The 14,206-nt window shown below is 65.0% G+C and overlaps 1 protein-coding gene across 2 annotated transcripts in view; it reads left to right on the top strand.

Annotated features, from left to right (window-relative positions):
* The window catches only part of GRAMD4 (GRAM domain containing 4), a 71,934-nt gene that overhangs the window by 43,132 nt on the left and 14,596 nt on the right, over window positions 1–14,206 (top strand). For both annotated transcript variants that reach the window (XM_062202661.1, XM_062202662.1), the window contains exon 4: window positions 10,800–10,920. In XM_062202661.1, the coding sequence (XP_062058645.1) occupies window positions 10,800–10,920 (121 nt within the window). The remainder of the gene's footprint in view (window positions 1–10,799; window positions 10,921–14,206) is intronic.

Here is a 14,206-nt window from a genome sequence, read left to right as displayed (position 1 = left end):
GCACGATGATGTTTGCTCTTTGATCGCAAGGACTGTGTTCTTTTTTTTTTTTTTTTTTTTTGACAGGCAGAGTGGACAGTGAGAGAGAGACAGAGAGAAAGGTCTTCCTTTTGCCGTTGGTTCACCCTCCAATGGCCGCCGCGGTTGGCGCGCTGCGGCCGGTGCACCACGCTGATCCGATGACAGGAGCCAGGTGCTTCTCCTGGTCTCCCATGGGGTGCAGGGCCCAAGCACTTGAGCCATCCTCCACTGCACTCCCTGGCCACAGCAGAGAGCTGGCCTGGAAGAGGGGCAACCGGGACAGAATCCGGCGCCCAGACCGGGACTAGAACCTGGTGTGCCGGCGCCGCAGGTGGAGGATTAGCGTAGTGAGCCGCAGCGCTGGCCGAGGGCTGTGTTCTGACCTCTCCTCTTCTCGCTGTCTATCCCCGCCCCCATCCTGGCCCTCACTGTGCAGTGGTACACGGACACAGTCCCGGCCTGTTTGGCACCCACATTGTCCGTGGTGTGGCCATGGCCTGGTTTACTCGGCTGGGTCCCTGTGGATGGACAGTTGCACTGTCGCCTGCCTTTTGCCATAAGAGATTGCCACATGCAGTTCCAGTTTTTTTATTTTTTAAGATTTATTTATTTGAGAGCCGGCGCCGCGGCTCACTAGGCTAATCCTCCACCTTGCGGCGCCGGCACACCGGGTTCTAGTCCCGGTCTGGGTGCCGGATTCTGTTCCGGTTGCCCCTCTTCCAGGCCAGCTCTCTGCTGTGGCCCAGGAAGGCAGTGGAGGATGGCCCAAGTCCTTGGGCCCTGCACCCGCAGGGGAGACCAGGAGAAGCACCTGGCTCCTGGCTTTGGATCAGCGTGGTGCGCCGGCTGCGGTGGCCATTGGAGGGTGAACCAACGGCAAAAGGAAGACCTTTCTCTCTGTCTCTCTCTCTCACTGTCCACTCTGCCTGTCAAAAAAATATATATATATTATTTGAAAGGCAAAATTGCACAGAGGAGGAGAGGGAGAAACAGATCTTCATCCACCAAGTGGCCGCTTCCACCAGGGCTGGGCCAGGAGCTTCATCGGGGTCTCCCATGTGGGTGGCAGGGGCCCGAGCACCTGAGCTGCTTCGTCTGCCTTCCTAGGCAGGGAGCTGGATTGGAGGTGGAGCAGCTGGGACTCGAACCCGCGCTCATAGAGGGATGCTGGTGTCGCAGGCAGTTCTCACCTGTGTGTCTGAGCGAGGATTTGACAGAACTCATGTTATAGCCTGAGTGTGATGTCTTGGGGGCGCGAGAGCTCGGTGAGTGCATACCGTGGGTGAGGGCCGGCGTTCTGTGGTCCCAGGGCTGCGGATGTGCCGGCTGTCACCGAACCCACTCTGGCAGGTTTGGCTGTCCCTGCGCCTCCAGCTCCGTGGGAGGGGCTGCGAGTGTGGGAGCTGCAGTGCGGGAGCCAGGCTTCTCGGCTGGGCTGGGCTGGGCTGGGCTGGGCACGGCGCGCATCCCCTCCCCCCGCCCGTAAGGCTCTGAAGTGGGCAGTGCTGACATCCCGCTCCGTGGTGCACGGTGCTCGCTCTCCCCGGTCGGGAGGAAATGGCCTCGAGTCATCAAATATTGACGAGCACAGATGTTGCTGGGCGAGAAGGGGACGTGGAAATGCGGTGCGGCCCAGCTGGGGGCGGGGCTGGAGTCTGAAAGCAGCACATCGATCACTGGACAGCCTCGTGCATTTCCCTGTAGCCCGGGGGCGCTGCCGCCCTGGCCTTGGGGTTCCGCGGTGCCTTTGGAGTCCGAGGTGCCTGGCCACGAGCGTGCACTTCCTGCGTTCCTGCCGGCTGTGGGCTCTGAAGTGACACGCACCAGGCTGGCAGCTCACACAGCCTCTGCGCGAGAGTAATGGTGTGGAAGTTGGATGTGGGGAGGAAGGTGCTTCTGGGAGCCGCGGGGGGCTGGGGCCTTCCTGGTTGCTGGGCTGTGCCTTGTGGAACCCCTTGCGTGTCCTGGCCCCTTCCTCCCGCGTCGTGGAGCCCTGTAGCCACCTCCCTGGTCAGCTGGAGGATGTCCGTCAGGATGCCAGGCCCGCCTCTGGGCCTCTCACACCCCCGTGCCAGATTCGGGTTCCTGTTGGGTGCGGCCGGGTTGGTTTCTGGACACAGGACTCGGGGAGGGGGCCTCCAGCTGCCGTGACGCACTGGGGGGTCAGTGTAGTGCTCACCCCATGGAGGACTTCCTCCAGGAAGCTAGTCAGGGAGGAGGGCGGGCGGGCAGGCTGGCGCCAAGGAACCGTCCTGTGCGTGCAAACCCCACGGAGAGGCCTTGAAGGCAGTGAAGTGTCCAGTGGCCCGCCTGGGCGATTTGGGGCGGGCAGGACCTTCCTCATCCTCCTCACCACCCGTGGCTCCTGGCAGCCGAAGGGTCTTGCACGCTGCCTGCTGCTGGGGCGTCTGTCATTCACTGCTGGAGGCGGGGCCAGGTTTGGGGTTGACCAGCCAGCGTTCTGCCTGGGCTGAGGGGGCGGGGTCTGCTCTTCCTGTCTGTCTGGTGATGTTGAGCTGGAAACTCCCCAGTCCAGAGACCGGGTGGTCTGGTCCTGCCCTCGGAGATGAGTGGACACATGTGCCAGACTAGGGGAGGGGGGAGCACCAGGTCACACCAGTCCAGGTCACACAGAACTTGTCTAGGGAAAGCCAGGATCGCCCCTGAGAAAAGAGATGTCCCAAGGCTCTGACGTTCACGGCTCTAGACGTCTGTGCTCTGGTGAGATCTCCTTCATCACTGGGGAGATCTCTTTCGTCGCTGTTTGGCTCTGAGAGTCAAGGGGCCTTTGGGCAGAGCTGAGCTGACCCCACCCAGCCGAGCCCCTGGCCTGCCCCATCCCCGCCGTCGCACGTCAGAGGAAATACTCACCCCCCATCCTGCTGGCGCTGGGCCTCCTGCTACTCCCAGTCCTGGGACGGGTGCTGTGCATGGCGACAGAGCCACATCCCACGGGAAGCGTTCAGTCGGGGGCCACTGCCCAGCCCTGTGACCCCTCCACCCACAGGCGCATCTGAGCCTCCTGGGCCACGAGAGAGGGGCTGTGGTCAGAGACGTTTCCTGGCGGGGAAGCCGCCCGTCCTCTGCCACCTTCCCCACGGCCCCTGCTGTGCAAACCCCCTTTGCAGAGGCCAGGGTTCCCGTAGCACGTGAGGAGTGCTGGGCCGCCCTCACCGGTGCCTGTGGCCCAGCTCATGGGGGGCCTGCCTTGTCCACTGTGGTCTCCTTTACTGAGTGGACTCAACCGAGAGCACGTGAAGCGAGCTGTGAGCCCCGGCCGCTGGGTGCTCAGGGCACGTCTGCGGGCAGTGGAGGGATGCATCGGTAAGAGGTGGGTGGACCCCGATGGACGGGCCGTGGCCTTCTGCGGGTCTTTCTGGGCACCTGCCTGGGCCCCGGCTCTCCAGGGTGCCTCCTTTGCTGCCCTCCTCGCTGGTGCTTGGCCCCAGGCACTCGCTTTGTCAGTGGGCTCACACACCCGGAGCCTCAAGCCTCAGTCCCACCTTGCCTAAGGGGGAGGCGGACTCCCTGCCTGCCCCTCGCTCTGCTGGGGAGAGGCCTGGGGTGTGCCGGGTCAGAGTGCTGGTTGGGTTGCAGGGTGGGTGATGGGACACAGGTTTCAAACACATGCGTCCCCTGGGTCAGTACTGGGCGGGGCCCCAGGGTCCACCCCCGGGTGGTCAGGTGCTCCGAGCAGTCTCACACTGCTGAGTGGAGCTGTGGCTTGAGCGTGGTTTGTCCTGGGGACCCAGGGAGGAGCTTAATCCTCTAAGCTTTACTTTAATGGTATTAAGGGGGTGGTGTTTAGAAGCAGGGCCCCGGGGAGAGATCAGATGAGATTAGCCTGTGGGTGGGGCCTGTGACTGAGAAGAGACAGAGACCAGAGACCAGGGCCAGAGCGCTCCAGGAAAGCCTTCACCAAAGGCTGCCCCTGCACCCGGGCCTTCAGGGCCCTGGGCCCGAATCGGCCGCTTTGTTGCTAGAGAGCCTTTCTCAGCTGTTTCATTGTGGGGTAAAAGCCATCCTGGGTGGAAACTGGCTGGAATCCTAGGGCCTTTTGTTTGTTTTTTCTGAAATGCATGGGAACAATGTGAATGCCCCTCATGTCCCCCCTGCCTCCACAGTCGGTAGCTGAAGTGCACCTGAGACCACAGCAGCCCGCCTGGCCGGAGGTGGCGTGTTCCCGCCACCAGGCAGCGTGCAGTTGGTGACAGCGCCGGAAGCATGGCCTCTGTGTGTAGCAGTGAACGGGCCACAGTGAACTTCGGGGAAGCACGCAGACAGAAGTTTACGATGAAAGCCAGGCATTGCCTGTCGTGCGCAGTTTTTCCCAAGTACAGGGGGTCGCGGAGGGAGGCGGTGGATGGGTCCCTGACAGTGACCGCAGGCCTGGCGCTGTGTACCTGATCCGTCGTCTTCTAGAAGGGTCTCCTGGTGACGGGAGGGGCGGATTAGGCTGGGAAGGTTCCAGAGGGGGAGGGGAGCCGCAGAGCTGGGGCCGCGGGGCCTCCAGGTGCTCCAGGTGTGCGGGCGGCCACCCCGCCTTGGGAAGAAGCGTTATTTGAGGATTGTCACTTGATTTTTATTTTTGGCTGAGGCTGGGCCTGGTGAGCTGCGTGCCAAGAGGAGTCCCGCGTGAGAGTTCCACTTCTGCAGGTTTAAAAATAGCCTTGGAGCCGGTCGCCCTCCTCCCAGTAACTTCCTGTGCGCTGGCCGCGGAGGCCGGGGGCTGGGGGTGGACACAGCCCGGCGTGTGCGCCGCCTCCCCAGGTGCCGTGCCACGCCCAACCCCACTCCTGCATTCGGGGCAGCCGGGGAAGGACAGTGGCCAGCACTCCCATGGAAACGTGGGGCTGTGTGTGCGGTCCGGACACCGCTTGTTCTGGGCCCCGAGCGCCCTGCTGGAACTTCACTTGTCTGACAGATGGCTGCGCACGCCCCCGTGGTGTGAGGGCCACTCTGGGCTCCCAGGTTGGCCCTGGGCCTCCTCCCTCTCTCTATCACGTCTGCCACCGACCACTCTCCTGGGGGCCCGGCTGGCTCGGGGCTTGTCCCTGTGTCCAGCCTGGGACCCATTGGCAGGCAGGTGTGGAGTAACGTGTCCTGGCTTGGTATGTGCAGCTCTCCAGGACTGCAGGAGAACAGCGCCCCCTTCTGCCCACAGCCTGTGAGCGCAGAGGGTCACACAGCCACCCGGTGCACCTGTGGGTGGCTCGGGGAACGTCCAGCTGGGCTCTGAGGGTCAGAGGTTGGTGAGAGTGCTCCTTATCAGGGCTGCCTCTCCTGTCTGGGCTGTTGCTGGAAGGTGCGGAGGGCGGTGCGAGGAAGGGGCTGGCTGGGACGTGTGAATGCCGGGGCCGGAAGTGCGCTGTGGGCCAGGTGGAAGGAGGGGGGCAGCCCTGCCTCCTGGACTCCGAGGGCGGGGTTGGGGGGTGGCCCTTCAACCTGCATGGATCTTGGGGAGAGCAGAGAATGACCACACAGCTCTGTCCATGTCTAGACCGGAACCTGTGACTGTGAGGCCACGGGGGGCTTTGCAGTGAGAGTGTGGACTCCGTGGCTGAGGCCGCGGGGGGCTTTGCAGTGTGAGTGTGGACTCCGTGGCCTCAGCCACGGGGGACTTTGCAGTGAGAGTGTGGACTCTGTGGCTCAGGCCACGGGGGGCTTTGCGGTATGAGTGTGGACTCCGTGGCTCAGGCCGCGGGGGGCTTTGCGGTATGAGTGTGGACTCCGTGGCTCAGGCCGTCACCAGGATCCTCCGAAGAGGGAGCAGGGGTGCTGCCCAGGCCCTAAACCAAGGAAAGCTGCGTCCCCAGGATGGACCGGCCCTGCTCAGGCCAAGGCGGTGGCCCCCAACCCTGGGAGCGCAGGGAACAGCTGTGTCCTGGAAGCACTCTGTGTGTAGTGCAGTTGGGGAAACCAGTGCAGGGGTCGCCTGACCCTGGGAGCATGGGCACCATGGTCCCAGCAGGTGCCTGATGGGAGGTGGGGGAGGGGGCCCCATCCTCCGAGCCCGTGAGTGGCTCGAGGTTGAGGAGGTCCTGTGCTGGGGTCTGAGGGAGCCCAGGGCCTTGGTGGGGCCATGGCCGGTTTCAGGGCCTGGGTCCGGCACTCTGGAGGTGGCTGGGGATGGTGACTGCGCCATGCTCTCGGCTCTGTGGTGGGAGGGCTGCCTGGAGTGGGGGGCGCCCCCGCCCACCCTGACGGCTCCTGGGGTCTGTCTTCTGGATGCCAGCGTGGGCCTTTCTCTGTAGCCGGGCATCTCCCTTGGGGTGCCAATGCCAGCACCCAGTCGCCTTCTTGCTGTGGACGGAGGTGGCCAGGCCCTCCCTGCAGCCGCCCCAAGTGTCCCGTGTGTGGATCTGGCTGCCTTTTCAGTCTGGGGCGCGCCCTTGGTCCTGCTGGGAGCCGTCTGCTCAGAGAACCCGTGGGAGAGGCACAGTCAGGGCCCCAGCTGGGGCTCAGGTCCAAGGCGTCACCAGGAGCAGGCGCAGAGCCTGGGAGCTCCGCCGGCAGTGGGAAGCTGTCTCTAGGCTGACCCGGGGCATGTGATAGGCTGTGTCCATGTCGCCCGCCATAGGGGCTGCACAGAGAGCCCAGCCCAGCCTGGGGAGGTTCAGGGTAGAGGCACAGGCAGCCTGGGCCGTGGGGGTGCTGGGGTCGGGGCAGGGCTGAGGGGCGTTTGTCAGGGAGACCCAGGCCAGGAGCACCCTATACTTGCCTCTGCACCCCAGGTAGGGTGCCAGCAAATAGGCACGGTGCCTCCTGCAGGCCTGGGGAAGGGGTCTGTGTCCACATCCACCCCAGGGTTGGTAGTGGCTGCTGTGGCCCTGGCTCTGCCCTGTGACGGAACTGGGTGTGAGTGACGCCTCAGCGGGGGTGGTGTCAGTCTCCCACCTCCGTTTTCCCACACCCGATGGGGACACAGGAGCAGCAGGGGGAGGAGCTCCTGGGCTCCGGGCCTCTGCCCAAGCCTGGCTCCCAAGCCAGCCGCATGGATTTGCTCCCTGAAGGTGGGCTGAGCGTGCCTGTGGAGTCTGGCGGGCAGTTGGTCCATCCCCTGGCCCTGGGCTGAGCCCCTGCTCCGTGCCAGGCCGGCTTTCAGGTTTTCTGGAGGGGGCCCGGAGGTCCAGGGCCGTGACCCCTCTGAGGAGGTGCTCCAAGGTGATGGGGTTCCTTGTGTGTGGGAAGTGGTTCTGCCTACTGAAGGGCCCAGAACCAGGCAGGGCCCAGCGTCTGGGGTCACCCCTGGGGTCCACTTATCTTGGATCTGCTCTGGGGAAGCCCCGGGTATTAGTCCTGGGCAGGGTGGTGCCCCTAGCACTCGGGCTTCCTGATGAAGGTGGGCCGGGGAGAGCTGGGGGCTGCAGGTGACCGCCTGTGGCAGGTCCCCGTGGGCAATGGGGCTCGTGGACTGGCCTCTGTGCTCCCCAAATGTGCTGTGTGGACAAGGACTGTCACCCACAGGACCCCAAGGGCCTCGAGTCCTCTGTGGCGGGGTCCCCGGGTCCCCAGGATGAGGCTGAAGCTGACAGCTCCGTGTCTGGGTGGACACCCTTCTGGTGGCCAGGGCTGCTGGCTTCCCACTGCAGGGTGTGGCCGCTCCCCCGCTGTCTCGTCCCCCATTCTTTCTGGCTTCTCCCTGGGCCTGGAGCAGACAAGGTGGTGACGCGGGTCCTCGCTCCTGCACCTGATGGATCCTGGGAGGTCACACCTGCCAGCCCTTGTGCACCTGCGCTGTCTCCTGAGCACCGCACCCCTCTTTTCCCCTAAGCCTTGAACCCACCTGCTCAGGGACATCCGGGAAGGAGCCTGCTGAACTGCTACCCCCGCGCGGCGGCTCCCGAGGTACCCACAGTCCCCGGGTGAGCGTGTGCCCAGCCCATCTTTCTGGGCGGCTGTTCTTGGCCTCATCCTACCACCCTGTGTCCATGGGCGCCAAGGCCCGTGGGTTGGGAGGATCCGCAGCCTGATGGGGCCTGTGCTGAGCACTGTGGTCCAGAGCCCCGGAGGCGCCTCCCTGTGGGGTTGGCCTGGCGTCCCCGTCCCTTGGGGAGCATCTATGAGCCGCAGGCTGAGCTGAGGGTGGGAGCGGGCGGAGGCTGTGTGGGAGGGCCCCAGGCACTCCAAATATTTACTCAGTGAGGGGCCCGGCACTCAGCAAGGCTAAATATTTTCCGAAGAGCTTCCTGACCCCTGGCCTCTCCCCGGGTCCTCCGCAGCTGTTCTCAGCCTGGACAGGGTCCCCTGGGGCTTGTGGGCAGCTGCTCCTACAAGTTGGCGTGCACCTTGGCCTGTGCTACGGGGTCTCGGGCTCGACCCCGTGCCCTCAGGTCTGGTGAGGTGGCCAGGACAGGAAGTGAAGCCACTGTGGTCACCCTGAGCAGCCCCTGTCCCCCTGAAAGCGAGGACCCCAAGCCAGGGAGGGTCTTACCCGGCCCACCAGCAAGGGAGCCGGCCCCTCCCGCAGGTGTTGGTGGAGTGATGGGACCCCGGCGGGTGTGGCTGTCTCTTCCGGGTTCCAGTGGGTGACGTGTTGGCCCGTCAGCCCCGTGATCGGGGTGTTCTGTGTAGCCGAGACCAGGCTGACCAGAGCGTGCCTGGCACCTGGAACAGCGGCCACCTCAGAGCTCAGCTAGGGCAACCCTGGGTGGGGACAGTTCTCAGGTGACCCTGCCATGTCTTCACAGGCACCACTGCCAGCGAGCCAGGCTTGGTTCCACCTGCTCCGCTCCCGGCCCTGGCCCTGCCTGGTGTTTGCTCTGCAGGCTGCCTCCTGAGCCGTGGGGCCTCTGTCACCCGGAGGAGGAGCCTTGGAGGCGCTGCTCCGCGGGCTCAGACAGCCGCTCTGCCTGGGTCACCGTCGCCCTCTCGAGGCTGTGACGGGAGCACGGGGCGATGGCCTGGGTCCTGGCTCTCAGCTGCCCCTACTCCCTGTGTTTCCTGTGTCCCCTCCAGGTCGCAGCAGTGGGGCTGGGGGCTGGGCTTCCCCTCCTGTCTGTGCCGGTGCCAGTGCTTCCTGGGGGCTCCACACCGGGAGCACGGATCTGCTGCAGCTCCAGGCGCTGCTGGCTGGGGGGCAGGGGGGGGGGCAGGGTGTGGCTCCTGCCTGGGAGCAGGACACCTGTGGCCCAGGTGTTGCTGAGAGCTCACTGCTCCTGGCTGGGGTGGCTGCAGCTCCAGCCTGGCAGGGCTCCCCGGAAGGCACAGAACCTGAGCTCCAAGTAGGAGAGCTCTGTCCGCAGTGGCCTGGGGGCTCCTTAGACAGGTGCAGCTCGGGGACACTGTGGCTCTCCCTGCGGCCTGGATGCCCCTCCCCGGCATCGCCTTCGCGTCCGCTGCCCCTCCTCTGCCCTGTGACACCTGCCCTGCTCCAGGGCCGCCCGTGGCCGTCTCTTTCCCCGGAGATCTGGCCTTTGTGTAGGTCACTTCCACGTCCCAAGCGTCCAGAGCGTGCCTGGCACATGAGGCCACCTCGTGCTTGTCCGGGGGGTGGTGACTGAAGCCACGATCGTGGGGCTGGATCCAGGTGCCTCCCGGGTCGAGGTGGGCTCAGTTGGAGACCAGGGCAGGGCCGGAGCAGGTGCTTGGCCATCTCACCCTCTGGGCAGTGGCGTGGCCTGTGTGACCTGCTCTGGACAGTACTGGGCCCCAGGTGACAAGAGTGGGGTGGGCAGAGGTGAGTACCCCGTGTGCCTGGGCTGTCTCTTAGGGTGGGGTGTGGAGAGCCTAGAGGGACTGGCTGCGATGGAGACCGCTCCTTCAGGGGGTCCAGGCCCCCGGCCCCACCTCCGTCCCTGTGCTGGCTCGGGCGGGTGTGTGACCCCTGGCTGCCTGAGCTGTCCACTGTGGAGCGGAGCTGGGAGCCCTGCTGGGGGCAGAGGCCACTGCGCAGGCCTTTGAGAAGGAGTGTGAGGGAGGGCAGAAGGGGAGCGGCGGGCTCGTGGACAGGTGACCCAGCGTGCGCTGGAGGGACCCAGGGATGCTGTGTGTGCACCTAGGAATTGGACCTGGCTGGCCTGCAGCCCCCGCCCTCTCCCCTGTCCCTACCCCCTGCCCGTGGGAGCCTTGGTGGGGGCCCCAGGTGGCCTTGACAGCTGTCCTGGCCCACCCCCGTCCTGCCCCTCCCCTGCACGGAGCCCAGGTCCTCCCCCCGGCTCCTCCAGCAGGGGTCTGGCTCCTGTTTGCTTTCTGCTGTGATTTGGGGGTGTGGCGGGCAGGGCCTGCGTCCCGCTCTGGGGGCCAGGCTCACCTGTGGGGTCCAGGTGCTGGGGCTGTTTGCTCCTGGATGCCCTTGCCTCTCACTCGGAGTCTGTGGGCGGGGTGGACGCACAGTGGACACACTCTCCTGGTCTGAGGGAGGAGTGGACGTGGAGTGGCCACCTGGGCTGGGGGGAGTGGACGCTGTGGGTCTACACATGCATGTGTGCTGGGGGTACACGTGTCTGTATGAGCATGTGGGTGTGTGTATACATGTGTGTGCAGTGTGTATATGCGTGTGTGCTGTCCACTGTGGGGGGTGCAGTGTGTGTGTGTGTGTGCTGTGAGGGTGGGATGTGCATGGGCGTGTGGGTGTGTGTACACGTGTGTGTGCAGTGTGTATATGTGTATATGGTGGTCACCTGGGCTGAGGGGGGAGTGGACGTGGAGTGACTGCCTGGTCTGTAGGAGTGGATGCGCAGTGGCCACCTGGGCTGAGGGGGAGTGGACACCTGGTGGTCGCCTGGCCTGGGGACAGAGCGGACGTGCAGTGGTCACTGGCCACTCTCTCCCTGCAGAGGAGGAGCTCCGGAAGCTGCGAGAAGAAACCAACTCGGAGACGCTGCGGCAGGAGCTGGAGCGGGAGCGGCAGCGGAGGGCGGAGCTGGAGCAGAAGGTGCAGGAGGTGCTGCGGGCCAGGTGAGGCCTCGCCTGCGCGCAGGTGCGCAAGGCCCGGGAGCCTGCTCAGGCCCACGGTGGGGCCACCGTACCCCGACCCCCAGCCTGTGCTGGACACATGGCGCCTGGGGAGCCTAGCCCTTGGTTCCAGAGGGCTTCAAGGGGGGTTTCGAATCCTGTCTGTGGCTTTGGTCTGGGAAAGACCTATGTCTCAGGGTCTCCTGGTGCAGGGGCTTCTGTGGCCCACCTGGACCCTACCCTGAGCACCCTACTCCCCACCGTGTGCAGTGACCTTGAACTTCCCTGCCTTGGCCACACCCTCATCCTAGCAGGACCCCTCCTGGGGGACGGTGACCCCTGAGCACCCTGAGCCCCCCGCTCACCCCACCCCTGCCCCCTGCCCCAGCAGGAAGCAGGTCACTCCTGAGCCATATGGCAAGTCACAGACCACCCATGCACACATACAGTTACCCCCAGACTTCCCACCACACACCCACTGCCTGTGCACATGTGTGTGCATAACACATGCACACACAAGGACCCACAGTGCACATACATGCCCTTGCATCCAACGCCCACAGGCCCCTTGTCCCTCTGCACAGCGGCACTTGCAGGCTTGGGCCCGGCACCTGCAGCCCCACCCCTGGTCACGCCAGGACCCTTGGCTGCTGCTGCCTCTGGACACCTGGGAACCAGGTCTTCACTGTTAGGGCTTTGAGTGTCCAGCCTTCAGGGTGTGGACACCGCCTTTGGCCTAACACTGAGTGACCACACCCACGCGGGTTTGATTGTGCAAAGCCAGGCTCCTTTGTGTCCTGGGCCAGCCTCCCACTCCCTGTTGGGTCCTCCCTGTTGGTCAGCAGCTCCGAGAAGCCTGCAGCGCCTGGAGGGGCCTCTCCCGCCTGTTCGGGGAGGAAGCAGCTGCACTGTGCTATTCTGTGCCCAGGCCTTAGGAGCAGGGTTCCTGGCGCTGGTCTTCTGTGTTCCATGGCACAGAGGCAGAGCCGAGAGCTGCCCTTGCAGCTGGGCCCAGGGCCAGGGCCCGGGCCCGGAGCGGCCGCTTCCCCTGGAGGCCGAGCGCCCCCTGGTGGCACCTGGCAGCGTGCTCAGCCTGACTGTTGCTGCCTGTTGGCCCCCGCAGCCAGACTCCAGGGCGTGAACCGCCTTTCACCAGTCCAGTGTGGAGGCCGTGCCTGGCCCCGCGTCAGCTTGAGGGTGCAGAGGGACCCGTCCTGTATGGGCTCCACCCTGGGACCAGCTTGGGCTGAGCAGCAAAGAGTGAGCGGGAAGGGTGTGGGGATCTTCTGGAGCCTGAAGGACAGGTGCAGGGAGGGGCAGGCTCGGTGGAGTGACCTGCTTTTCCCTGGTGCCGGTCCGCGTGGCTGTGGGCCAGTTCACACGCCTGCAGGTACAGGCACAGTCACACCATGCACACGCACGCACACAGCACACGCACGCACACACCACACCATGCACACGCACGCACACACACACTTACCCCCCAGACTTCCCACCACTCACCCACTGCCTGTGCACATGTGTGTGCATAACACACGTACACATAAGGACCCACGATGCACATACATGCCCTTGCATCTACACACATCACACTTGGAACCTTTTTGGAAAATCTCCCCATGTCAAGCCTGCTTGTTAGTGGCACAGGCCTTCTCCAATTCCGGTCCGGCCACGCCCAGTACCTGCCTGGGCCATCTTGGGGTCACCACCCCCCCCCCGGTGGCTTCTTGGCCCCCTGCCCCTGGCAGCCCCAGAGTTGGGAAGGTTGGGGGAGACCAGAGGGCACCTGGCCAGGTCTCTGCTGCCTCAGTGGGCTCACAGGGTCGGGGCCTCAGCAGGAGGGGCCAAGTGTGGGAACCAAGAGACCCTGCCGGCTGTCGGTGCCTCACCCAGCCCCAGGCCCTGGGGTTCCAGGCAGGCCTGAGCCAAGCTCAGCTCCTGGTCTTCTCCCTGATCGAGGCCGGGTGAGTGTGTGTGGCTCGCAGGACACCTGTGCCCTCTGACGGCCCGGAAACCACAGAGGGCCCGCCTGTTGGGTGACCGGACCTGTGCTCCCGACATCCTGTTCTCAGCGTGTCACTCTTGCTCTGTGAGAAGCCAGCCTGTCGCACACACCTGTACTGGGACCCCTGCGGAAGGGAGACGCCCCTGCAGCTGGAGCACCTGCTCCCAGGGGCAGCCCCTCCCCTGCAGGCAGCTTGTGGGCACCTGCATGGCCAGGTGCCCGTCCCCGGCAGGACTGTGCTGACGAGGCTCCGCCAGCAGTGGCCGTGCCTTGTTATTGCACACAAAGCAAGCCGGGCCAGCCACGGCTCGGCACTTGTCCCTCCCCAGGACCACCTGTGGCTTAGGTGCGGTCTTCGCTGTGCGCACCGGCCCAGGTTTTGGCAGGAGCTGGTGTTTGTGCTTCCTAGTTGAGTTGCTTCACCCGGAACCCCCAGCTCATCCAGGTCCACCTGCCTAAGAGCCGAGGGCAGCCAGCGGGGCTGCTGAGTCTCCTGCGCGCCCTTGGTCCCGGGTCCTGTTCCCGGTGACTCCGCCTCCTGGCAGGTAGCCCTGGGCGTGGTCAGTTGAGCAGCCTCAGGTGGGCGCGTGGAGGCCTGGCCCCTCCTCACGACATGGTTCCCCACTTTGGGGCTCCACCCCCGCCTGCTACTCAGGTGCCGGCCCTGCCCACCACTGTCCATGTTGTCCGTCCTGCTGTGTCCCCATAGATGACAGTGACAGGCGCAAGCCCGAGCTGGCTCCCGGGGCTGTGGTGTGAGCTCTTGCGACGTGAGCAGAGGGGGGGCCACGCTCCCTCCTGGTCTCTCTGCGCCACTCCCAGCCCCCACCCAGGTCTGTGGGGAGCCGGAGCGGCTGTGCCACAGCTGTCGCCCAGGGCACTGTGGTGCGGTGGCCTGGGCCGGCTGGCTTCAGGAGGCTGCGGCACCTGAGGGCAGGGTCTGGATCACTGCTGGGGAGGGTCCAGCAGGCGACCTCTTCCAGAGCAGGGACGAAGGCACAGGCAGCTGGCGGGCTGTCGTCCAGCCTGGGCCTTGCGGGGTGCGTGTCGTGTCTTTCCATTAAGAGACCGATGGACGTCATCAGCCGTTGACCATGAGCGTGGCAAGGGAGAGCGAGGCCTCTGCCAGCTCGGCACCGTTCACTTGTTGGTGAAAACACAGCACGTGTACCAACAGAGAGACATCTCTGTGCGGGCCCTGCCGCCATCACCGGGGATCGCCGGGGAGCCGGCTGACCAGTGCACAGCCCACGTGCTGGCACTGGCCTGCCTGACGGATGCCGT

The sequence above is a fragment of the Lepus europaeus genome, chromosome 10 (genome assembly GCF_033115175.1).
Source record: "Lepus europaeus isolate LE1 chromosome 10, mLepTim1.pri, whole genome shotgun sequence".
Taxonomy (NCBI): domain Eukaryota; kingdom Metazoa; phylum Chordata; class Mammalia; order Lagomorpha; family Leporidae; genus Lepus; species Lepus europaeus.
The sequence above is the reverse complement of the archived record's forward strand: the minus strand, read 5'-3'. Positions and strand labels throughout refer to the sequence as shown.